The sequence below is a fragment of the Cucurbita moschata genome, unplaced genomic scaffold, assembly GCF_002738365.1.
Source record: "Cucurbita moschata cultivar Rifu unplaced genomic scaffold, Cmos_1.0 Cmo_Scf00010, whole genome shotgun sequence".
Classification (NCBI taxonomy): domain Eukaryota; kingdom Viridiplantae; phylum Streptophyta; class Magnoliopsida; order Cucurbitales; family Cucurbitaceae; genus Cucurbita; species Cucurbita moschata.
Window position 1 is genome coordinate 4,883,342 of NW_019268526.1, and position 25,309 is coordinate 4,908,650.

At 35.1% G+C, this 25,309-nt stretch overlaps 7 protein-coding genes across 8 annotated transcripts; 2 read left to right on the plus strand and 5 right to left on the minus strand.

Annotated features, from left to right (window-relative positions):
• Positions 1-310: 310 nt before the first annotated feature.
• LOC111448674 (60S acidic ribosomal protein P2B-like) lies at positions 311-1,439 on the minus strand. The gene is made up of 4 exons (XM_023088357.1): positions 1,334-1,439; positions 1,149-1,238; positions 653-885; positions 311-530 (listed from the first exon to the last, which is right to left on the minus strand). The coding sequence occupies exons 2-4, from the start codon at positions 1,234-1,236 to the stop codon at positions 504-506; spliced, it is 348 nt and encodes a 115-aa protein (XP_022944125.1). The 5' UTR covers positions 1,237-1,238; positions 1,334-1,439; the 3' UTR covers positions 311-503.
• A 264-nt stretch (positions 1,440-1,703) lies between these two features.
• Positions 1,704-5,241, plus strand: LOC111448259 (DNA polymerase epsilon catalytic subunit A-like). Its single transcript, XM_023087740.1, has 4 exons — positions 1,704-2,001; positions 3,882-3,981; positions 4,064-4,149; positions 5,197-5,241. Exons 1-3 carry the CDS (start codon positions 1,840-1,842, stop codon positions 4,081-4,083), a joined length of 282 nt encoding a protein of 93 aa, XP_022943508.1. The 5' UTR covers positions 1,704-1,839; the 3' UTR covers positions 4,084-4,149; positions 5,197-5,241.
• A 127-nt stretch (positions 5,242-5,368) lies between these two features.
• Positions 5,369-9,473, plus strand: LOC111448257 (uncharacterized oxidoreductase At1g06690, chloroplastic). 2 transcript variants are annotated; one of them, XM_023087737.1, is made up of 9 exons: positions 5,369-5,885; positions 6,867-6,951; positions 7,151-7,267; positions 7,991-8,055; positions 8,134-8,222; positions 8,305-8,384; positions 8,534-8,645; positions 8,894-9,013; positions 9,132-9,473. In XM_023087737.1, the coding sequence occupies exons 1-9, from the start codon at positions 5,576-5,578 to the stop codon at positions 9,315-9,317; spliced, it is 1,164 nt and encodes a 387-aa protein (XP_022943505.1). In that variant the 5' UTR covers positions 5,369-5,575; the 3' UTR covers positions 9,318-9,473. The 2 variants fall into 2 exon arrangements, with proteins under 2 accessions (XP_022943505.1, XP_022943506.1); XM_023087738.1 differs by lacking the exon at positions 5,369-5,885 and adding an exon at positions 6,111-6,571.
• Positions 9,474-10,332: 859 nt separating this feature from the next.
• LOC111448657 (fatty acyl-CoA reductase 3-like) lies at positions 10,333-12,045 on the minus strand. The gene is made up of 7 exons (XM_023088341.1): positions 12,042-12,045; positions 11,835-11,949; positions 11,574-11,735; positions 11,342-11,423; positions 11,006-11,275; positions 10,742-10,869; positions 10,333-10,486 (listed from the first exon to the last, which is right to left on the minus strand). The coding sequence occupies exons 1-7, from the start codon at positions 12,043-12,045 to the stop codon at positions 10,333-10,335; spliced, it is 915 nt and encodes a 304-aa protein (XP_022944109.1).
• Positions 12,037-13,189, minus strand: LOC111448258 (fatty acyl-CoA reductase 3-like). Its single transcript, XM_023087739.1, has 3 exons — positions 12,809-13,189; positions 12,604-12,707; positions 12,037-12,495 (listed from the first exon to the last, which is right to left on the minus strand). The coding sequence occupies exons 1-3, from the start codon at positions 12,888-12,890 to the stop codon at positions 12,268-12,270; spliced, it is 414 nt and encodes a 137-aa protein (XP_022943507.1). The 5' UTR covers positions 12,891-13,189; the 3' UTR covers positions 12,037-12,267.
• Positions 13,190-14,931: 1,742 nt separating this feature from the next.
• On the minus strand, positions 14,932-17,545 carry LOC111448256 (fatty acyl-CoA reductase 3-like). Its single transcript, XM_023087736.1, has 10 exons — positions 17,398-17,545; positions 17,206-17,309; positions 16,913-17,115; positions 16,729-16,829; positions 16,457-16,649; positions 16,221-16,382; positions 16,036-16,117; positions 15,692-15,961; positions 15,489-15,616; positions 14,932-15,329 (listed from the first exon to the last, which is right to left on the minus strand). The coding sequence occupies exons 1-10, from the start codon at positions 17,477-17,479 to the stop codon at positions 15,176-15,178; spliced, it is 1,479 nt and encodes a 492-aa protein (XP_022943504.1). The 5' UTR covers positions 17,480-17,545; the 3' UTR covers positions 14,932-15,175.
• An 877-nt stretch (positions 17,546-18,422) lies between these two features.
• On the minus strand, positions 18,423-24,672 carry LOC111448658 (fatty acyl-CoA reductase 3-like). The gene is made up of 17 exons (XM_023088342.1): positions 24,612-24,672; positions 24,406-24,509; positions 24,097-24,299; positions 23,916-24,016; positions 23,633-23,828; positions 23,404-23,565; positions 23,155-23,236; positions 22,799-23,071; positions 22,590-22,717; positions 22,211-22,352; positions 20,087-20,289; positions 19,913-20,013; positions 19,635-19,830; positions 19,324-19,573; positions 18,976-19,245; positions 18,763-18,890; positions 18,423-18,578 (listed from the first exon to the last, which is right to left on the minus strand). The coding sequence occupies exons 1-17, from the start codon at positions 24,670-24,672 to the stop codon at positions 18,425-18,427; spliced, it is 2,754 nt and encodes a 917-aa protein (XP_022944110.1). The 3' UTR covers positions 18,423-18,424.
• Positions 24,673-25,309: the final 637 nt, after the last annotated feature.

Consider the following 25,309-nt stretch of genomic DNA (forward strand, 5'->3'; position numbering starts at 1 on the left):
AAGTAAAAAAAAAAAAAAAAAAAAAAAAAACAATCTAATATAATAGTTCTATGTGCATGTACTAAAATAGAAAAATCATATGATAAATCTTTTAAACGTATGCACCATGCATGAATAAAATCTTTTACTCTACAGTGACAAGAGGGCAAGAAATCATAGAAATCGTTGGTCGAAGGCAGAGAGGAAAAGTGATGGATATTTTCTAATTCTGTGGCATACCGCACATCGCACACTCAGAACAGAGTGAAAAAATGATGAAATAAACAATGATTGGAATTAGCATAGTCAAAATTAATCATGCACAATGAGATAAGAACCATTTGGGAGTCATTAATCTCACACAATTGAAATGGTGGTCATCACTGAAATGTTGAAATTCATCTATCAAAATTTTTGAGTTCCAAACAAGTCAAAAAGAAAAACCTCTATCAAGCTACCACAGCCCTGAAACTTGAACCAAATTCAACAAAAATACTAACTGATAATGACGCCAAATGAGTTTCTCAGTCAAAGAGGCTGAAACCCATATCCTGCAGAAAGATGAGACATAAAATTTAGGTCCATTTTCATACAGTACAAGTCATTCACAGATTAGAATGCAGAATAGCAAATCAAAATGTGTATGCCTATGAACAACAGGTTAAACACTTACATCGTCAGATTCTTCTTTCTCCTCGACCTTCTCCTCTTTCTTCTGCTCGGCTGCGGCTGGTGCTGCACCACCACCAGCGACACCGCCGGCAGGGGCGGCGATGCCGACTGCACCGCCACCAGATGGAACTGACGCTAGCTTCTCCCGTCCGGAGGCTATCAACTCTGTGATATCCTTTCCTTTCACTTGGGATAATAGCGAGTCAATCCTGTCCTCATCCACCTCAGCCCCAACTGTAAATAAAACCCCACAAGATATCATAACACGAATTCAATAAGAGCGCCCATCGTTTCGGGTAATACATTTCAGACTTAAATTAATTTTTAGCAACTCCCTAACTAAATCATAAAGAGACGGCCAGTATAACAAAATTTCGGATCGATTAAAACCCAGTCATTATCAAATCCTATAACAACAACTCTATCTTCGACAGCAACAACAATGCCAATGTAGCAATTGAATCTGTAAGAAAAGAACAAATAGTTTGTGAAAGAACCTGAATTAAGAATACACTTCACATCATCGAGTCCGGGGCTGGTGTTGCCACCGAGTACGGCCAACAAATACGCAGCGACCACCTTCATTTCTGCTTCGACACCATCAAATGTTAAAAACCAGAAATGAGAATCACATACACAATAAAAATCAATGGAAAAACAAGATTTGGAGAAGAAAGAATACTTGAGAAGCTCGTAACAGAAGCCGCAAACAAGAGGGAAGGGAGATCGGAGCCGCCGGTCAAATAGTAAAAAGCCAAATGTCGCGGATGCAACAATTTATAATTAGGGTTCTCTTTTTCGGGCCTTTCGTGAGCCTAAAACGGTTAATGGGCGTCATATGGGTCTCCGGGAGTTTTGCAGTTCCAGGTCCAACTATATATCTTTTCGTCTCATTATGACGAAAATACCCTCCTCATTTGGGCTGGGAAGTGCCCAACCATTAAAAGCCCATGAAACCTTTTCGGCCCAAAAAGAGGCCCGATGAGGAGGGCATTTTCGTCCACTTGTAATAAACGGTACATGATTGCGCGGGAAAATCTTCTACCGGCAGACAGTGTCGCGGCATTTCTTCTCGGAAGCACAGTTTCTTAAAACTCTCTCTCACCATGTCTCTTCTCGTCTCCTGTTTATTTGAAGCATTATTGTTTTACTCTGATCTTTCGGCGTTTGTGATGACCGGCAATTATAATGAGCGGCGAAAGCCGAGGGCGAGGCCGAGCAGACAAGAGTAGTAGGTCGAAGAAGCAGAGGATAATCCGTTCCCCCGGGGAGGAGATCGAATCAAAGCTTGGATTTGATATCTTCTCTGAAGGCGATAAGAGGCTTGGATGGTTGTTCACTTTTGCTCCTGTAAGTAAATACTGTAGAATCTGGCTGCTCTTGTACTTTCTTTTTGCGTTTTCTGTTTCTTTCAACCAGGAAATTTCTAGTGATTGGATGATTTTGGATGTTGCTATTCTGCCAAGGAAGTAAGGATAATTTAGGGAGTGGAATTTTGATAACGCTGATAATCCGATAAATTATCTATGAAGATGACAGATGCCTATGTTTCCTTAAAGAATTGTTTCGATGGCCAGGGAATCGTAATTTGATTTCAAGCGGCATTTTCTAAATATCAATAATCGTAATGTGTGCTACTGTCCCAAGTAAGATCAAACATTGAAATGCTATTGTCCAGGATTGGTTTTTGGATCCTTTGTTCAGTTTCTCTATTACGGACAAAGGAACTATTAAATTGATTAGATACTTTTTAACATTTGTTCTTCATGTTCCTATATTAGCCTGTAATCTTTTATCTATCAGTAAACTTTGTAGAGATTACAATTGTCATGCCACTTTCTTTAATTCTCATTGTATTTTCAGCATCAAGACTTGGGAAAGAAGGTTTGAAGTGCATAGTCTCTTAGTACTAAGACAAATGTTTTTCTAGTAATAAAATAACTCGGATCTTAGTAGTATCAGTTCTCATATTGTTTTTGAACAAATCATGCTTTGGCATCATTGATTAGGACAGCTCAATTTTTTCTACTTATGTTTGTTTTCCAATTTATTATAAAATGTTGATTGCTCATTTCTTCATTGTGAAAGTTGCATATTGCAAAAAAACTATGGATCCACTATGTACCAAAACCTTCCAAAGCTTCCAGACCGATCTACTTAATTTATTGCGACGTTTGAGATTCTTATAAAGTTTTTGACTCATAGTAGTAAAAAGTGGTGTGTTACTTTTATTGACTATCACACACATCTATCTTGGGCCTATTTAATGAAAAGAATCTGAGGCGAAAGACTTTTTCAAACATTTCTATAATCTGATTGAAACTTAATTTCAAACTAAAACCAACATCTTACACACTTGCGATGGAGCTGAGTACTTCAACAAGTATTTGAGTGATTTTTTAAAGGATAAGGGCATTTTACATCAGTCTACTTGTCAAGATACCCTTCAACAAATTGGAATTGTTGAACAAAAAAGTAGACACTCACTAGACGTGTTGCACGTGTCATAATGTTTTCAATGCATGTTCCTAAACATTTATGGGGAAGTTGTAACGGTCCTAACCCACTGCTAGTATACTGCCCTCTTTAGGTTTTCTCTTCAAAGACTTCCTCTCAAGGTTTTAAAACAGGTTCACTAGGGAGAGGCTTCCACACCCTTGTGGGATCTCACAGAAGTTGTACTCATGACTACTTATATGATAAATAGAATGTGTAATATGATGGGACAAGACATATTGAACTTCGACAAACATTTCACAAAAGAGAAGATTGATGCAGGTGTCTTAAGCCTATCTTATCTTCCGGCAGATGATATGTTAACTAAAGGTCTTTCTAAAAGACAATTTGATAAACTTATCAACAAGCTTGCTATGGAAGATATTTACAAAGCAGCTTGAGGGGCAGTGTTGGATTCCCTTTTATATCTTTTGTATTATTGATTGTGTATCATGTATATATTCCCTATTTTTATTTGTATTACTCTCTACACTGCAATTTTTTTAAAAAAAGCAAGAGAAGGAGGAGGTATTGAGGTTTAATATCCATAATGTTTGTGTATGATATATTCGGATAAGTCGTACCTGTGCCTCTCTATATGAAATCAACAAGAATAGTGTGTGTGTATATATATATATATATATATGACTCTTACTTCAAAAGTGATCAGATATTTTTAACTAGTTGCTGAACATACGTTAGATGCATTACATTGTGTGATGTGAGCATTACAGGTTCTTGGTTGGCAACAAACAGCTGCAAAGATTGGAACGCAACGCGGTGTTGCATCAACCCAATGGTTGAATGAGAGAATCTCTCTTGCAAGATATGCCCGTATGACTTCTTTTTCCTCCTCCAAATTCTTTATTTATATGAGTGTTGATATGAACCATACTTTTGAAATCATATTTGGCAGGTACCATAAGGAAATTTTGAACTTGATAGGCCAATTTTTGCAGCAGATATATATTTTTTTCAAGGGCATTACATGATCAACAGCAGGTTTTTTTATTTTTAACTTTTAATCTTTAAGTCCGTTTTGTTTTATATTTCCTTGTAGGATCCTTGTTGGCTTACATAATTTAGTTGATTAATTGAGAATTTCTGGAAAAACTGCCTTCTGCAATTTTTTCTTTCTTTTTCATAGTATGGTTTGATTGGACCTTTTCCAACCTGAGAATTTGAAATTTTGATTCATAGGTAGTTGGGAGGTTGGATGTTGGTGTTCCAGACAATGCCTACCATTAGCACATATTATCTTCTTTGGGTTTCTATTTTAAGCTTTCCTTCAAAGTTTTTAAAATGCGTCCGTTAGGGAGAGATTTCCACACCGTTATAAGGAATGCTACGTACCCCTCTCCATTCGATGTGGGATCTCACAATCCACCTCATTGGAGCACAACGTCCTTGCTGGCACACCACCCAGTATTTGGCTCGAATGTGGGATCTCACAGCGAGCCAAAGCGGACAATATATGCTAGCTGTGGGCTTGAGTTATTACAAATGGTATTAGAGCCAGACATCGGACGGAGTGTCAACGAGGAGGCTGGACCCCAAGGGGGTAGATTGTGAGATCCCACATCGGTTAGAGAGGAGGACGAAACATTCGTTACAAGGGTGTGGAAACCTTTTCCTAACAGACGCGTTTTTAAAACTATAAGGCTACCTAACGGGCTAAAATAGACAATATCTGCAAGTAGTAGTAGGCTTGGACTCTTACAAAGATACAAGAGGTATTAATATAGATGAGTGTGTTTTGTGGAAGAGGTTTGTTTCGAGTGTTGCTTAAAATTCTCTCTCATTGTATTATACAGTATTAGTTAGTAGTTATTCTAAGTTTTTGCTTTTTAAGTTGTGACATTCTGATAAGTCTTTACCTAGATGGTGCTTGTAACCTGTGAAGTCTTGACCTTATCCCATCTAGACGCAAACAAATTGAACGAACTGTGCTTTTGGATTCTATTTAAAAAATAATTTCATATACATAATCGCTATACTTCTTATTTTGTCCTCCGTATAACGAGTCTGCCATTGGTTTCTTTGTAATAGGTCCAACATCCTAGTCCGACGTACCCTGGAGCAATTTATAAAATGGCAAGTGTTACAAATTTATACCATAAATTCTTAAGTTTGAGTTTATTTCGTTTTGAATATTGTATTAAGTAAGTATCAAAGAACATAAAATTTTAAAAGACTAAATTTATAATTAACTTTAATATCTCGTAAAGTTTATAATCACCGTCACCACCACGAGATGCTAGTAAAAAATGTGAATACAAAAGTAACGGAGCGTTTATACATGTTAGCCTAAAAGAAAAGAAAAGAAAAATAAAAAAGCCAGACAGTACGCCAAAAATCCTCAGCCACTTCCCAGTTTCTTAGCTCAAATCGTCTGGTCCTCTCTGGCACTCGACAGAGGGCAATAGCCATGGCAGCAATCACTCAACGGAGCTTCTTGAATCTCACCGCGTTAAAATCCTTCACGGCTGAGACCAGAACGCGCTACGAGAGGAGAAAACTTGGAGCTAACAGCTCGGTTAAGTGCTCTCAGACATTGGAAGGCTCTGCCCAAAGTGTTACAGTGTCAAATGGCAAGGATTCCTTAGTAATTTCCCGAGTTCTCAACGGAATGTGGCAGACTAGCGGTGGATGGGGGAGAATCGACCGTGACGACGCGGTGGAGGCAATGCTCCGATATGCCGACGCTGGACTTTCAACCTTTGATATGGCCGACCACTGTACGTATTACAGCGCTTTAGGGATCCAATATCCACAAATATTTGAAATTAAAATTATCTGTTAATATTATCATCTTCTTTTGGCATTTGTTTCCTTGTGGACCACTTGGTAGGCTGTGCGTTTCAATCCATTAACAGCTTTAATGTAGCCACGTAGCCTGTTGACGTGCCACATATTTTTTAAAATTCCTGGTTTGATTTGATTTTATCCTCTCTCTTTCCTGGTAGATGTAATTTTGAAGGAGGTCTGTTTTTGGAAAATAATATTTTCGTTCCTTAGGATAAATGCCTCAGTAGACTGGAAGATAGGGATTAATCGGCTTCTGGTGCGTGGACTAGGAAAATATTCGAGTGGCCTCCTCTTCTTTGGTTCATTTAGCTTCACACAGTTAAAATGGCGAAGCTCTTGCCTAATTCTCCTAGTGGGTTCACTTTTGAGTTTGTGAAGCAGAGAAGAGAATGGAAGTCACAGAGATTGAATTCTGGTTATTTTAGATGTGTGCTCACTGAAAATAAACGACGGACGGTGGTTAAGAATGGAGAGGATGCGTTAGACGTGTGTCGGGTTGTAAATGGAATGTGGCAGACAAGCGGGGGGTGGGGTCGAATTGATCGAGATAATGCGGTTGATGCAATGATTAAATATGCTGATTCTGGACTTGACACATTTGATATGGCTGATATATGTATGCACTTCGCCAGTCCCCGTAGTTGTTTGTTGTCATATTCAGCTATCACATTGAATTGTCGCTGATTGTGCTGCGATTTTCCTTCTGCTTTCTCGGATTGAACCATAATGATCAATGAGACCATATAGATATGAAGTTGATAAATTTGGAGTTTCACGAGGATTATTGTTCATTAAATCCCGTAAATTATAATTCTATTTAAGTATGCCTGCTATTTGAAATGAAGAGATGTTTACCATCTAGTGGGTTTGACTTGACGCCTTAAAATATTGGTGCCCCTCCATTTGTGTAGATGGACCTGCTGAAGATTTATATGGCATCTTCATCAATCGAGTTCGTAGAGAGCGTCCGCCTGAACTCCTGGAGAACATAAGAGGGTGAGCTACCACCTCATTGTAGGTAGTTGGATCAGTATTTTTTGAGATCCATGTTTAGTGGAAGAACGTGCGCATTTGCAAGTAGATTTGAGTACAGAAAAGAAACTTATCATGCTTTTCTTTTGATATGCCATATCCAATTGAGTTTACAAAATCGAAAATTGGAAATTCATGTTTCTGTTTAATATTGCATATGCAGGCTTACAAAATGGGTGCCGCCGCCGGTGAAGATGACTAGTAGCTATGTCCGAGAGAGCATTAATATCTCACGAAAGAGAATGGATGTGTCTTCTTTGGATATGCTTCAATTTCACTGGTAAATAACAATTGATGCCTTCTCTTATGGACGCACAGGATTGCATGCATATATATACACAATGTTAAAGTGACGTGTGGTTTATCAATCTCTTTCAGTGCTCATATTTGATTCAGTAAAACATCGTCTCAAGAGTCTTGATTTGATAAGTAGCTTAAAGCATGAACCCCGAGTGGCTCACCTTCTGATCTGGCATATCTTACCTAATTCAAAGTTGTTTGCAAAGTTTGGTTGTGGTTATGTATACTCAGAATCCTCAAGAAGATGGCAGAAAAATATAGTTTGTCTTTATGGAACCTATAGTGCACGTTTTTCACAATTGATACTCCATTCCTGAAAGAAAAAATTAGGTAGGCTATACTTTGATGCTTCTCTTGCTATCTTAGATTTGTGGAATGAACTATGAAAATTATAAGACAGGATCAATGATGATCAATGAATTGAATCTATAAATTGACCATAGAACTCATCTAGACAGTTCTCGAGGAGCAGTTCCAACTTTAGACAGTTCTCGAGGAGCGGTTCCAACTTCCAATTCATATTTTTAATTGTCGTACATCTTGGTTGTTGCAATGTAACACTTTTTTACTTTTTGACATTTTGAAAAAAAAAAAAAAAAACATGGTGTGTCGTCTATGTTTCCTTGGTATCCTTCTTAAAACTTGATGTTTTTATATGGTTCTTTGAAGTGTATCTAAATATTTAACTTTGTATTTGGATTAGGTGGGATTATTCGAACTCTGGCTATCTTGATGCTCTCAAACATCTGACCGATTTGAAAGAAGAGGGTAAGAATTATTTATTCGAGCTCTTTGGTTTTTTTTGAAGTTTTAGTTAATTAGATTACTTTAGCAAGTCGTGTGTAGGTAAAATCAAGACGGTTGCTTTGACAAATTTTGACACGGAAAGGTTACAAATTATTTTGGAAAATGATATCCCTGTTGTGAGTAATCAGGTAAATGTCAGGGGCATTTCTTTCATTGTTCATTGCTTTTTTGGTTTATTATTGACTCATATCTTTGATGAAAATTCATCAGGTTCAGCACTCTATTGTTGATATGAGGCCTCAACAAAAGATGGCAGAGCTTTGTAAGCTCACAGGAGTCAAGCTGATAACGTATGTCTTTGTCTCCCACTATTTCATTTGACCAATTATCCCGAGCCATGATGTCATCGGTGTTACCGTTTTCCTATGATCTATAGCTTCTATTTGATTTTGCTACCCGCATTGGCAATGTTTTATTTAAAGTATGATTTCTAATGCAGGTATGGAACTGTAATGGGTGGCTTATTATCTGAAAAATTCCTCGACACCAACTTAACGATTCCTTTTGCTGGCCCTCCATTAAATACTCCCTCCCTGCAAAAGTACAAAAGGGTATGAAAAATTCTTTTACATTAATGATACTGATGCTGGAGCCAGCTATTCCTCAATATTAGGGAGTTCGGAAATAAATTAAATTGCATAGGATTCTTATTTGATTTTAGACTCGAATTTAGATGAGAAATAGTAACCTTAAAATGAATGGTAATGCTCTTTCTCAACGAAAGAAAGGTGGAGAAGTGAGAAATCTTCTTGGATCTGTTGTTTGACCTTACTTAAGTGAGAACTCTTATACACGGCAGATGGTTGATGCATGGGGAGGATGGAGTTTGTTTCAAGTTCTGCTACAGACACTTAAAAGAGTTGCTTCTAAGCATGGGGTCTCGATTCCGACCGTTGCTGTTAAATACATTCTAGATCAGGTAAAGTGGCCTTTCTTGTAAAGAAGATTGCTTTCACACGCAAATCTTAGTAACTTCCTACATGTATTATACATTTTCGTATTCACAATGCGACTGCGTTTCCCTTCTGAGATTGCAGCCAGCTGTGGCGGGATCAATGATAGGCGTTCGGCTTGGGTTATCAGAGCATTTGCAAGATACAAATGCCATATTTTCTCTTGCTCTTGACGAGAAGGACATAAACAGCATCGAGGAAGTTTCCAAAAAAGGTAAGAATCTTCTTAAAATTATTGGGGACTGTGGGGATGAATATAGGCGTGCATGACTTAGCAAATGCTTTCTTATTTGCTAGTGATATGAAATACTTGTTATTTGGTAGACTTCTGCAACTATATTGTCACACAACAGTCACTATGTTGATAATATATGGAAAACATTAAATTTATCCCGACCTTTAAATTGTGGGGTCTGGGGATTATAATCATTTCGTGGCACACGTAGCCAGGGCTGAAATGTGGATATAGAAAAAGTAGTCTGCCCAATCCATAACTCTAGGATCAAAGTAGAATTTGTCTTCTAGATCTGAATTCCTTGCTGTGATCCGCTGTCCAGTATGTATTGATCACAAAATGGGAAGGTAGGCTGATTAGACATTTTAGGGTTCAAAAAACTATTAATCACAAGGTTGAAAACATAAGCACATATTACACACTTTTTAAAGTTTACCTATGAAACAAACACATTCTTATAACTAAGCTAACAATTTATTTATTTTTTTAGGTTGAACCTTCACACAAAGTAAAGTAATTACCCTCCTTTGAACTTTTTTTTTCAAACCTGTTATAAGATTTTAAATTATTCTAGACTTAAAATCCTTCCAAATAACTTTTATTTTTAAGGAAATGATAGAATTGTAAAAAAAAAAAAAAAGCATAATTTTCGTGCTAGAATTCTACTGGATTCTTGCCCTATTCAAGATATTAAATTTTTGTTAACATATCAATATTTTCATTGATACTTTCCACACAAATTTCAATCCATAAACAGCTTTAATGAATCGATATTTTTATTATATCATGAAAAGCTCTAAACATAATAATAATAAAAAAAAAACAAAATGTCACTACCCTACATAGCATTCATTTTACCTCATGAATGAAGTCTAACGGAAAGAGCAAAAGTATCAACACTTTTAGCCTCTTTCACGCTCATGGCTTTTCGTTTGCCCTTTTGATATAATAAAGTAGAGTAAAAGCTTACACACATACTTCATAAGACTTAAAAGAAAGACAACTAAAATGTATTGAATGGGGAACTACAACTCGATTTTGGACTTAGAATCATTTGAAGACGTATTTAACCAATCCAGGAAAATGTATATTCATGAAGTAATCCTCCCAATTGATCTCCTTAGGATCCAATAAGAAGGTTTCTGTTTCTCTATCTTTCTTTTGAATATCCATTCTCAACCTTTCTGCATTTGTATCATCAAAACTGTACATACAAAACAATGAGAAATACAAAAAGAAAATGAGAAAAAATAGTAGGTAAAGTCTTGTTTAGTTGAACCATGGTACGTGGAGATCAAACCACAGACATTTAGAATGGTAATAGATGTATTTATCTATTGAGTGATGATAACTCTGTTTACTTTCTAAACGATTTTTTGTTGAATGTGTTACAAAAATCTAGTTGTATAGAGTAAAAAAAAAAAAACATGTAGAACATTTGGAAAAAAAATTTCCTTACATGGTATTGAAGAATAGATATGGGCGATAAAGTTGGATGAGCCGCATCACAAAATTGACCTTCTTCTTCATATCAATATACTTGTCTTGAAAAGAGTGACAGAAGACCTTGTTCGCAAATTCCAATCCCTTCATTATGAAATTCATAAATCTCATTAATTAAATAATAGATGCTTGACTTATAACCCCAAGATGAGAGGGAAACGTATACTAATTGGAGTAAACAGTTAAAATTTCTATAACTTTGAGATTAAAAACTATGCACCTTCAGAAAAACTAGGTAGCGAATGTTCATGTATTTTTGGAAGCTGGTCATATTGTTGAAGACAGTAACCTTCTCAACCTTCACAGCATCTCCATCTTTGTTTATCCATGGCTTCTTAGTGAAATATTGGTAGTTAAAACGTTGGAAATCAATATATCTCATAGAATTTCTTGCTGAAGAACCCACATGATATATTGTTTTATCAGATGGTTGAAGCTCATAAGCAACCATTGCCATGATAATTGTATTTACCACCATATCTGCGGGAACCTGAAAGATGAGCATCATAAGACTCTGAAACATGAACATTTAAGAAGAAATTGTGTTTTATCTCACCAAGTCAATAATTGCAGTAATCCCGGCCAGAAAACATGTTAGTTTTCCTGTAGCATATCCAACAGTATAACTGTCGATGGTCCTGTAAAAATGTTAACACGTTCTCAGCATTGATACAATAGCTTGATATGCTTACTCAAGAAATAGAGATCCAAAAAGGGGTTAATTTTTGCCTTTACCACTTGTTGGGATTCTTTTCTAGTTTTCCAAAAGATATTCATGAATTATTTACCTGAGGCCTTCGATCCATCCGGGAAAAGGTTCTTTGTAAGTACTTGTAACTATAGTTGGTCGGATGATGATCACTGGTAGATTGTTTTTTACATCATTAATCACCATTTCACCCATTGCCTTTGTAAATACGTACACGTTTGGCCATCCATACATCTTAGCCCTTATCATTAAACAAAAAGTTCAGAATATGACAGCATATCTTTATCAATAATGTAAAGTTTAACTTCAGTAGGACAGTAGGACTTGATTAATTGTGTACCTTTCAAGGCCTAAGCCTTTCATGGCTAATGTTATAGCTTCTTTCGAAGCTCCACTCTCTTCAAGTTGTTTGAATTTCTCTTCCGCTACCCTTTGTTCTGTAGCAATGTCTAGACCTTGGATGTCATTAAGAGACTCACCCAATTCATATGGAGTTTCCAAGATAAGCCCTCCTCTTTCTCCTGAAACATAAGCTACCAAAACAGACCCATCTTCTCTTTTTATTTATTATAAAGTATAGCTTAAGTATATTATGTTTGATGATTTATACTAACCAGTGGATATATGGACAAGGAGTTTCAAATTTGGACACTGCTTTGCAAAGCTTATGACATGTTTGACTCCGAAGGTATTAGTGCCAAGTGCTACGTCGTATCTATTAAAAGGGAATGGACAACATTGTTTTAGTGACGAACCAAAATGGTTCGAAGTATTTAGTGAGCATAGTTATGTGTATACCTCTCATCGAACTTTGTCGTTGCAGCCAAGTTAACAATTAGTTCCACTTGATTCTTCATCTCTGCTACCAAATTTGAATCTTTCAATCCCATTTCTGAGAGTGAGACCTCCCCAGGAACCAAACAAACCTTCTCTGAAATCAAGGTATCAAAGTCTCCACCCCACATCTTCTTTAATACTTGAAACAAATCCTTTCCTATCACCTTTACAATCAGAATAATGCATTTTTCTATCAACTGTCTGAAAAAGATGGTTCAAATAATGTGTGGTTAGCAGATAAACATAGTGCAAAATTGGTAGAAAAACCATGCCTCGTTATGGAAACGTTCCAAAGCTATCATCTCGTTTGCTGCTCTTAACAGTAAATAGAGTTTCTTGACATTTGGTTGAACCCTCAAGATTTTCTCCACCAAAACTGGAATTTTGCAACATAATGTAACCATATTACAGCAGAATGACCCAGGTAATTCAATAGCTAGTTCATAACATCCTTTATAAGAGAAGAAGAGTACATACTCTTGGCAAGAAAACCAGTGGCCCCAGTGATCAAAATGTTCTTGTTCTCAAGAAACTCCATTGCACTGCCACACTTATCCATGAAAGAGGGATTTCAGGTGAATTTGAATTAGGAGCAACGAGGTTTTATAGTTCACTCCAACAAGGTTTTTGCCTTTTTGTTTTTTGAGTTAAAAAGTTGTGGTTTTGTATTTTGGTTTGATATGGGGTTTTCAGGTACAAATCCTTTGTTGACTACCAACTGATACTCATTTGGTTGAAGGGTTTTATGGAGAAAAAACAAAGAGCATTTAAAATTCATGTTTGTTGGGAAAGATTAGTGGCTTTTTATATGAGAAAACTCTTTCCCAAGTCATGAAAACACTCATTTTTATGTAACCTATCAAAATGGATGATTAAGATTTATTGTTAAATAAATAAATAAATAAATAACTTTAAATTGTTGGAAGTAATTATCGAAACTAAATAAAAAATTCAAAAATTCTCTATCTAATAGAACTTTTAATAATTTTGAACGTATAAAGTACATTTTAAATACAAAATTAAAAGATTAATCAATAGTTTAAAAAAATCTAATACTTGCAATAAACTTTTTAAAATTTTGCAATTTATTTTTTTTTTTTTTTCACTTTTTAAAATTTAGCAATTTATTTATTACTTTTTGCTTTTATGTTGAACATCCACTCAACCACACATAAATTAATTACTCATTTCAACTTATTTTTTCCAAAGATGGTAACAAAATTTTAAATGATTCTAGATTTAAATCCTTTCAAATCTTTTAATTAATAAGAACAATAATAACAACTTTTGTAAAAAAAAGTGGTTCATTTTTCCACTACAATTCTACCGGATTCCCTTCTCAACCCGATATTAAATTTTTAACAACAAATCGATATTTTCGTCGATACTTTCACACATTCATAGGTTCGACATCCATATAGATAGTAAATAAATATTTGTATTATATCATGGAAAAGTTGATGAAACATCGATTCAACCTATGGGACCTCGAAACCACCAACCACCCCAACTTTATTTTTATTGAACCCACCAACTTCTTGTTCCTGATCTTGGGTGGATAGCGGGAATCAAACCCACGTCTTCTCTTTGGCAAGGAGAAATTTTACCATTTTAACAATAACTGCGTGCAGAGCTAACCTATTATATTAGGCTATTTTTATATGATTTATCTATAGATTAAACGAATTCTATAGTTAATATATAATATTCTTATATCATATAATATATTTTATACTATACTATTTCCATTTATAATATTTGGAATTAAAGGACAAAGCTTGCTGCAAGTAGTCAAAGATGGCCCTTCAGGTGTCAAAAGAAAAGAGGTAAAGCCGAGAGGAAAGAAAAACAGTTCACACCTAGAAATGGGTTTGTGGTCTCGGGTTTGCCACTTTCCCTTAAGCCATCTTGTGGATACAGCCATGACTTAGAGGCGTGCCATTGAGCAAGAAAAGCCATGAGTTTGTTGTTGGACATGTAGATTGCAGCGAGCGAGCAAGGTGTAGGGAAGAAGGTTTGAAGTAAAAGCTAGTGTGGCCTTGTTCCTTACGTTGGTGTTCATGTCTTATAGCCTTGTAGCCATGGTGAACACAAGATGTGTATGGTTGAAGGATGCCCTGTTCTTGTGAGACCTACACTTATAGCAATTCTTGGAGTTGCTACATGTTGAACAAGGTGTAGGGAGGTGACTTAAATCATCTCATGTTCTATACAAGGAGCAATACTAAAACCATGATCCTTTGGAGCTCCCAGCAAAATTGGAGCTTGGAGCTTGCAACATGATATTTTGTACGTGTTGTGTTGGATTTTCTTAAGATGTACCTGTGGAGTCTACCTTGAAGTGATTAAGGAAACATGTTAAGAACAAATGTGGAGTTATTAAGCATGTTTTAGGGTTTAAAATTGGTAGTAATTAACCCGAGACACATGTATGGAAAAACCTATGTAGACATGATTTAGGAAGAACCTACGTAGACATCTTCAAAGACGAGACATCACTGTGATGTCCCACATTGGTTGGGGAGGAGAACAAACCACCATTTATAAGGGTGTGGAAACCTTCCCCTTGAGGGGAAGCCCGAAAGGGAAAGCCCAAAGAGAACAATATCTACTAGCGGTGGATCTGGGCCGTTAAAATCACAATGTGGAAACAAACAACAAAATGTCACTAACCTAAATAGAATACAAATAATAAGAATTTTATCATCAATGAAATACAACAAAAAGGGCAAAAAAGCAGAATAAAAGTAAAGTAAAAGCTTATAGACGTACACTGTAATTTAAAAGAAATAAAACTAAAAGGCATTCAATGAGGAACTATAAATTGTTGTTGGACTTTAAGAGTCATTTAAAGACGTGTTTAACCAGCCCAGGAAGATGAACATTCATGAAGTAATCCTCCCAGTTAATCTCTTTAGGATCCAACAAGAAGGTCTCTGGTTCTCTATCTTTCTTTTCAATATCCATTCTCAACCTTTCTACATTTGTATCATCAAATCTGTACATACGAAACAAAATCAATGAACAATACAAAATCAAATTATCGACATTTAGAATGATTATTGGTGCATTTATCAATCGAGCGATGATAATATGGTTTACTTTTTACATGAATCTGTACTGAAATGAACATAGAATCTAGAGGATTTTCACTTACATAGCATTGAAGAATAGATATGGACGATAAAGTTGGATGAGCCGCATCACTAAATTGAACTTCCTCTTCATGTCAACATACTTGTCTTGAAAAGAGTGACAAAAGGCCTTGTTCGCAAATTCCAATCCCTTCAATAACAAAAGCTTGGCTTATAACCTCAAGATGAGAGGGAAACTTGTAGTTATTTGGAGTAAACTATGTACCTTTAGCAAACATAGGTAGCGAATGTTCATGTATCTTTGGAAACTAGCCATATTGTTGTAGACAGTAACTTTCCCAACCTTCACAGCATTTCCCTCTTTGTTTATCCATGGCTTCTTAGTGAAATATTGATAGTTAAAACGTTGGAAATCTATATATCTCATAGAATTTCTTGCTGAAGAACCCACATGATATATTGCTTTATCAGATGGTTGAAGCTCATGTGCTACCATTGCCATGATAATCGTATTTACCACCATATCTGCAGGAACCTGCGTGTTCTTGAAAATCAATTCTAAATTCATATATACACTATAAGACATAGGAAGATGAACGTTTATCTCACCAAATCAACGATTGAGTTAATCCCAGCAAGAAAACAAGTTAGTTTTCCCTTAGCATATCCAACAATTAAACTATCAATGGTCCTGTAAAAATGCCACAAGTTCTCAGTTAGTTTTTGCTTTCACCACTTATTGGGATGCTTTTGTGGTCTCCCAAACTACCTATGATCACTCGAAAGATATTTACCTGATGCCTTCAATCCATCCGGGAAAAGGTTCTTTGTAAGTACTCGTAACTATAGTTGGTCGTATGATGATCACAGGTAGATTGTCTTTTAGATCATTAACCATCATCTCACCCATTGCCTTTGTAAATACGTACGTGTTTGGCCATCCATACATCTTAGCCCTTGTCATTAAACAAAACGTTCAAAATATGACAACATATCTTATCAATAATCTTCATTAATACTAATTGTGTACCTTTCAAGGCCAAAGTCTTTCATGGCTAATGTTATGGCTTCTTTCGTAGCTCCATTCTCTTCAAGTTGTTCAAGTTTTTCTTCCATTACCTTTTGTTCCGTAGCAATGTCTAGACCTTGGATGCCATTAAGAGACTCACCCAATTTATATGGAGTTTCTAAGATAAGCCCTCCCCTTTCTCCTGAAACATAAGCTACCAAAACAGACATCTTCTCCTATTATTTGTTATAAAGTATAGCTTAAATATATTATGTCTGATGATTTATACTAACCAGTGGATACATGGACAAGGAGTTTTAGATTTGGACACTGCTTTGCAAAGCTGACGACATGTTTAGCTCCTAAGGTATTAGTGCCAACTGCTACATCGTATCTATCAAAAGGAAATGGACAACATTGTTTCAATGACGAACCAAAATGGTTCAAAGTATTTAGTGAGCATAGTTCTGTGTGTACCTCTCATCGAACTTGGTCGTTGCAGCCAAATTAACAATTAGTTCCACTTGATTCTTCATCTCTGCTACCAAATTTGAATCTTTCAATCCTATTTCTGAGAGTGAGACCTCCCCAGGAACCACACAAACCTTCTCTGAAATCAAGGTATCAAAGTCTCTACCCCACATCTTCTTTAATACTTGAAACAAATCCTTTCCTATCACCTTTACAATCAAAATAATGTGCATTTTTCTATCAACTGTTTGGAAAAGATAGTTCAAACAAAGAGCAAAATTGCTAGAAAAAAACTATACCTCGTTATGGAAACGTTCCAAAGCTGTCGACTCGTTTGCTGCTCTTAATAGTAAATAGAGTTTCTTCACATTTGGTTGAACCCTCAAGATTTTCTCCACCAAAACTGGAATTTTCCGACAAAATGAGACACTAGTTCATAAATTGACGTGAAATATGCAGAACATTCTTTATAAGAGAAGAAGAATACATACTCTTAGCAAGAAAACCAGTGGCCCCAGTGATCAGAATGTTCTTATTCTCAAGAAACTCCATTGCACTGCTACACTTATCCATGAGAGAGGGATTTTCAGTTGAATTTGAATTATGAGGAACGAGGTTTTATAGAAATCTTTTGTGGTTTTATGTTTGTCAACTAACCTCATTATTATGGAAAAAGGTTGACTAAACAAGGTTTCTCACTAAAGCTGTCTATCAAAATTTCTTTGTTCCCGCCCCCGTTGACATCTGTGTTAGATGTGTTATGTGAAAATGCAAATGGACATGAAATTCAAATTCAATTAGATTACGGAACTGTAGTTGAAGACTGAAAACCATTAAAACTTACAACTAACTGTTGACATACTCGTATGAAAAATTGAAGGATGTAATAAATTGGAGGTTCACTACAGCAAGCAGCTCATCGTCAAACTTTTTGGTTGCTGCTCCAATTAATGAACTTCTAAGATGCTCCAAAAGTTTCTTTCCGAACTTGATTGTCTCGAAATAGTTAGAACATAAAAACGTTTAAGCTTTGTTTAGGACCCCGAAAAATAAAATTTGTGATGTGCGAACATCACTTTCATGTGAATATAGAAAAAATATTTTGCATAAAATGTTCTCATAAAAATTCCTCATAGATGCATTTTAAAATTGTGAGGCTGACAGTGATAGGTAATGAGCTAAAGTAGACAATATCTGCTAGCGGTAGGCTTAAACTGTTGCATAAGAATTCCTAGAACGTGGGGATGTTACACTTTAAAAGGAAAGATTCACTTCCGTTTGACAATAGAAAGATATCCATGTGCAGTGTGTTGAAATTAAGGACCTATTATCATTAACATTTCTTGCAATACTGGTTCAGCTTTGGACTATATCATAGGCAGCTAATTAAGATATTTCCTTGAATCACGGATGTCAAAGAGCTGATATGTTGAGCTGATATGTTTTTGGGATTGAAGTTCTTGAAATTGTAATTATTTTAGGCTACTTTTGAGTACACATAAAGAAATGATATTTTAATCATTTCATTACATATTTAACAAGTCCAGGAACGTGGATATTCAGAAAGTAATCTTCCCAGTTTATATCCTTTGGATCCAAAAGCGATGTATTTGGATTTATGCCGTTGTCTCGTGCAACAATTCTCAGTTTTTTTAAGTTGGTGTCGTCAAATCTGTACAAACAAAAATAAAGTTATACAAAGTCTCGTAAACTCAGATTATATAAATTCTGACTTATTAACCTTTGACATGTATTCATATGTTCGGTAGATATAAAAATCACACAAATCTGATTATTTTAGAACGTGGTATATATACTAAGTTCAATGTTTCGTATAAAATTAGTTTAGAAATTACTTGGCTTTGAAGAATATAAACGAGTTGTAAAGCTCAACTTGTCGCATCACCCAGTTGAACTTTCTTTGAAGATCATTATACTTGTCTTGGAAAGAGTAGCAAAATGCTTTGTTCACAAACTCAAAACCCTTTACAGTAACAACAATACCGATTAGAAAATATAAATTGAAATATAGTTTCGTGTAAGTATTAGTTATAGATTTTGGAACATACCTTGAGAAAGACGTAGTGAATGGTCATGTATCGATGGAAGCTAGCAATGTTGTTGAATGAGGTAATTTTCTTAACCTTGATGACCTTTCCATCTTCATTCATCCATGGTTTTTTCGTAAAGTATTGGTGAATATAACTGAACAAAGTGTCGATCCTCATTGAATTTCTCATTGAAGAACCTATGTGATATATAATTGTACGTCCAGATGGTTGAAGTTTATGTGTCAGTATTGCCATAATGATAGCATTTACTACCATGTCGGCTGGAACCTGCATTTCTTTAGAACATCGAACTTCTTAGATTTACAAGGAGAGATTAAAATTTGGAAGAAATTATATTCATCTCACCAAGTCTAAGATTGAGCTAACATCGGAAGGAAAGCGTGTTACTTTTCCTTTCCCATACCCAACAATAAAGCCATCAATGGTCCTCAAACCTTCGATCCAACCGGGAAAAGGTTCTTTGTAAGTGCTTGTGACTATGGTTGGTCGCATGATGATCAAAGGAAGATTGTCAATTCTATCATTCATCAACATCTCGCCCATTGCTTTCGTAAATGCGTACGTGTTTGGATATCCGTACATTTTTGCCCTAATAACAATAAAAGAATAAAATTGTTACGTTGACGAAGAGGATGATATCTATTGATCTTGCATACCTTTTTGTGCCCAAATCTTTCATGACCAAACTCCTCATAATTTTATTTATATCTCGATTATTTCTCAATTCTCTTAAACTCTCTTCAATAATTTTCCGTTCTGATTCAATATTTAACTTCGAAGTGCCATCAACAGACTCGTCCAATTTGCACGGAGTTTCCAAGATAACTCCTTCCCTTTGATTCGAAACAAAAGCTGACAAAACATCTGTCTCAATCAATTTGTGGGTAATTAACTAAATTACTTAAATAAAAAAATAATATGATTGGATACGAACCAGTGGATACGTGGACAAGAATTTCGAAATTAGAACATTGCTTTGCAAAGTTTAAAACATGTTTAGCTCCCAATACATTGGTACCAAATGCTACATCATATCTGCAAGAAAGTAAACAAACTTAGGATCAATTTGGAATACTTTCTGATCAACACAACTCGAGAGAGTCGGTACCTTTCATCAAAATTCGTTGATGCAGCAAAATTAATGATTATTTCCACTCGATTCTTCATCTCTTCCAATAAATTTGAGTCCTTTAATCCCATGTTTGGGGATGAAATATCTCCAGACACCAAACAAATCTTCTCCGAGACAAGGGTTTTTAGATCTCCACCCCATTTTTCGCTTAACACTTTAAACAATTCCTTCTCGACAACCTATAAATCAAACCATCAATAAGGTAATATTATAACTTTTTACCGAAATAACGATTATGGGTGAAGGATTCAAACCTTTTATGATTAGTATTAACATAAACTAGCTAGTTAGTGTTTTGATAGTCATATACCTCATCACAGAAATGTTTTGAAGCTGTGATTTGATCCACGTTCCGTAAAAGTAAATAAAGTTTCTTCAGGTTGGGATGAGTTCTTAATAGTTTCTCCACCATAACTGCACACTCAAACCATATAATATAAATTATATATTTAACATAATAACACAAATTAATGAAAAAAATTCCCATACTCTTTCCAAGAAACCCTTTGGCACCCAGCACAAAAATGGTCTTATTCTCTAAAAAGTCCATGAAGATTATATACATTAAAGTGAAGAAATCAACATGAAGTTTGCATTATATACCAAAATAGATTAAAAGGAGTAGTAATGCACCTAACTCAAGTAATTAACTTTCCTTTTATTGCCTAATTAAGCATTTAGAGAAATTATAGAATGATAGGTTATCACCTCATCTCTAATCAATTTAAATTAACTACTCCCTGATTTAGGCAAGACTTACCTGCCATAACATTAATTCTTAAAAAAAAAAAAAAGGTTAATGCGAATGCGTTTGCGGCTTGACTGAAAGCTTTATTAGCTGACCAAAGATGTCAAGAACAGTTTCAGAAGCACTGTTCTTGATGTATAGATAGACATTTTGATATGAACACTACATTTAACACAAATGTCATACAAATGTTTGTCTCTAAATGTGTATCAGTTGCAGAGACGTTGGCTATCTAAGGTAGTAGGTTCTTCTGGCTGTGCTGTTGTTGTACTGATATCTTTCGACTTGGAAATCTAATACTCATATATGGTCTATTTCTGCTTGTTCGACTTCTGTTTGCTTGTGTTTCAACCCAATTTCGATACTAACCCTTATTAAGGGAATTTGGAGAGGTTTGTTCGGAGTTTTCATTCAAGTTTTTGAAATGGTATGAGCATGTTAATTATATGGGAGGAGTTTCAACCATATTAGTACATGTTAGATATGCATGATTATCGAATAGATGATGTGGATATACATTTGGAGGACGAACGTATTGAGATTCGTGACCATCTTAAAAGCAATGCTTCTGTGTTTTATGAATATGGGCCTATCTCGACACATAAGTTATTAGATGTCGTCATGGGAGGGTTGAGTCAGTTAACTCTTACATGTGATCTTTAACTCACACGGGTCCATCTAGTGACAATATTACTTGGTAGAGGTTGGGAGAATTATACCCTTTTTATGACAATATGTTTGTGGAGACCACTAGGGGTTTGCCAAATAAACTCTAGCGGTGATCTACCTTGATTAGCATGGGTCTACACGTACGATAGGTTGTTGTGAGACCTCAAATTAGTCTATTAAGCCCTGTGGAACCACTTGACCGACATGCTGAGTGTTAATTTATGGTTACAAGTATCCTAACCGTCGAGTTGAGACTCTAGTAAATAAATCATATTTGACGAAGAGTAAGTGTTACATACGAACTCAGAGTTTATGAATAAATATAATTAGAGAAAATAGAGAGATAGTGGATTTATCGAAGCTTTTGCACACATAATTCATTGGTCAAAATACGTTGCACTTAATAAACAAATAATCGACGACTAATTAAGATATTGTCTTGAATCACGGATGCCCGAGAGAATACAGTGAAGAGCATTAGCTTCATGGTTTGGTGTTGATAGACTCGGTTGAGCTGATATGTTATTGGGATTTAAGTTCTTGAAATTACAATTATTTTGGGTTATTTTCAAATACTCCTAAAGAAATAGGTCGATACTTTTATTTTAATCCTCGAGTGAAATCATAAAACTTCAAACGAGGAGAAAAACAAGTTATTGTTCCAACTATAATTATTTCATTACATATTTAACAAGTCCAGGAACGTGGATGTTCAGGAAGTAATCCTCCCAGTTTATATCCTTAGGATCCAAAAGCAATGTATTTGGATTTATGTTGTTGTCTCGCGCAACAATTTGCAATTTTTCTAAGTTGGTGTCGTCAAATCTGTACGAGCAAAAGAAAAAAAAAAATTATTCTTATATTAGATTGCATACCTCAAAATATCGATATACTAATCGTATAAGTCTCATACACCCAAGTTACATTAAATTCTGACTTCTCAACCCTTAACATGTATTCGTGTATGTACGGTGGATTTAAAGGTCATACAAATCTGATTATTTTAGAACGAGGTATATATATTAAACTCAATGTTCCGTATGAAATTAGTTTGGAAATTACCTGGCTTTGAAGAATAGAAACGAGTCATAAAGCTCAACTTGTCGCATCACCCAGTTGAACTTTCTCTGAAGATCATTGTACTTGTCTTGGAATGAGTAAAAAAATGCTTTGTTCACAAACTCGAAACCCTTTTAATAAAAAGATTGATTAGGAAAAGTAAATTTAAACGTAGTTCGGTGTAAGCATTAGTCATAGATTTTGAAGAATACCTTTAGAAAAACCAAGTAGCGAAGGGTCATGTATCGACGGAAGCTAGCCATGTCGTTGAATAAAGTGAGTTTCTTAATTTTGATGGCCTTTCCATCTTTGTTGATCCATGGCTTTTCGGTAAAGTATTTGAGAATATAATTGAGGGAATTAATATTACTTATAGAATTTCTCATTGAAGAACTTACGTGGTATATAATTGTATGTTTAGATGGTCGGAGTTTATGTGCCGATATTGCCATGATGATAGCATTTACCACCATATCGGCTGGAATCTGCATTTTTTAAAAAACGTTAAACTTCTTAGATTTAAAACAAATCGAGATCAAAATTTAAAAGAAATTATATTTCATCTCACCAAGTCTAAGATTGAGCCAGCACCAGAAGGAAAATGTGTTACCTTTCCTTTAGCATACCCAACAATAAAGCCGTCTATGGTCCTATAAAATACAACATTTCTCCATTACTTGAACTCATACGGTCTGAATTAGGTTGGGTTGAGTTTAAATGAACTAAGCTTTATGAGTTAACTTAAATGTCTCAACTCTACTGGACACAACCTATGAACACTGCTTAAAGAACCTTTTTTTTTTTTTTTTTTTTTTACCTCAAACCTTCTATCCAACCCGGAAAAGGTTCTTTATAAGTGCTTGTGACTATGGACGGTCGCATGATGATCAAAGGAAGATTGTCAGTTCTATCATTAACCAACATCTCGCCCATTGCTTTGGTAAATGTGTACGTGTTTGGATATCCATACATTTTTGACCTAATAACAATTAAAGAAGAAAATTGTTACATTGATAAAGAAGATGGTATCTATTGATCGTCCGTACCTTTTTGTGCCCAAGTCTTTCATGGCTAAGCTCCTCGTGGTTTCATTTATATCTCTATTATTTCTCAGCTCTCTTAAGCTATCTTCAATTATTTTTCGTTCCGATTCAATATCTAACTTCGAAGTACCATCAACAGATTCGACCAATTTGCACGGAGTTTCCAAGATGACTCCTTCCCTTTGATTTGAAACATAAGCTAACAAAACAAATATTTTTCAATAAATTGCGGGTAATTAACCTAATTATTTAAATAATAAAAAAAATAATATAATCTGATACTAACCGGTGGATACATGGACGAGAATTTCCAAATTAGAACACCCCTTTGCAAAGTTTACAACATGTTTAGCTCCCAATGTATTGGTACCAAATGCTACATCATATCTGTGAAAAAATAAACAAACTCGTGATCAGTTTGCAATACTTTTTAATTTAAGCGTTAGGGAGCTCGAGAGAGTCGGTACCTTTCATCAAAATTTGTCGTTGCAGCAAAATTAATGATTATTTCCACTTGATTCTTCATCTCTTCCAATAAATCTGAATCATTTAATCCCATATTTGGGTATGAAATATCTCCGGGCACCAAATAAATCTTCTCTGAGACGAGGGTTTTTAGATCTCCACCCCATTTTTCCTTTAACACTCTAAACAATTCTTTCTCTACAACCTATGAATCAAATAACGATTATGGACCATTTATATTCCATATTTACATAAACTAGCTAGTTAGTGTTTCGTTAGTTAAAATATGGGTATCAAACACAATTATATACCTCATCATAGAAATGTTTAAAAGCCGTGATTTGATCCACACTTCGTAAAAGAATATAAAGTTTCTTCACGTTAGGATGAACTCTTAGTATTTTCTCCACCATAACTACACTCAAAATATATAACATAAATGATATGTCTGCCATAATAACACGTTAAAAAAAAAAATTAACATTTTTCCGAAGAAATATTTAGAACGATAACCTACTCTTTCCAAGAAATCCTTTGGCACCGATCACAAAAATGGTCTTATTGTCGAGATTGTCCATTAAAAGTCGAGAAAAATATATTATAAACTTTAAATCGAAGAAATCGATATGAATGAAAACTTAGTATACTTGAAGGTTGCATTATATACCAAAATATATGAAAAGGAGCAGTAATTAAGCTTCCTTTTATTGCCTATGTAATTAAAGTATTTAGATATGTTTGGTCAAGTTTGGTTTGATTAAGATCATAAAATCACATGCAAAATATTGTCAAAATTTTATAAAAATAATTAAAGAATTAATATACATATCATTTTTCAAAATTTAAATTTAATTATTTTAAATGAGATATATTTATAACTTGTACCTCATTTTGATAAATTATTAATAAAAAAAATAAAAACTTTGGGAAATTTTGAAATTTGAAGTTTTTTTTTTTTTCGGCTTTTTTTCGTCAAATTTATAGACAACAAAGTTTGTATACGAGTGAGTATATTGGCTGGCTTTGGAGGAGACTGCTCGTGATTATATTGGCTGGCTTTGGAGGAGACTGCTCGTGATCTAGTTCTAGAGGGCTAGCGAGGGAAGCTTTTGGCTCGACATTATTTTCAGGGTTTTCATAGTCAGAGGGAAGATCCACAAATTAATTAAGCTAGGATTGAGTATAAGTTCTCCAACTTTAGACAAATAATGGGGT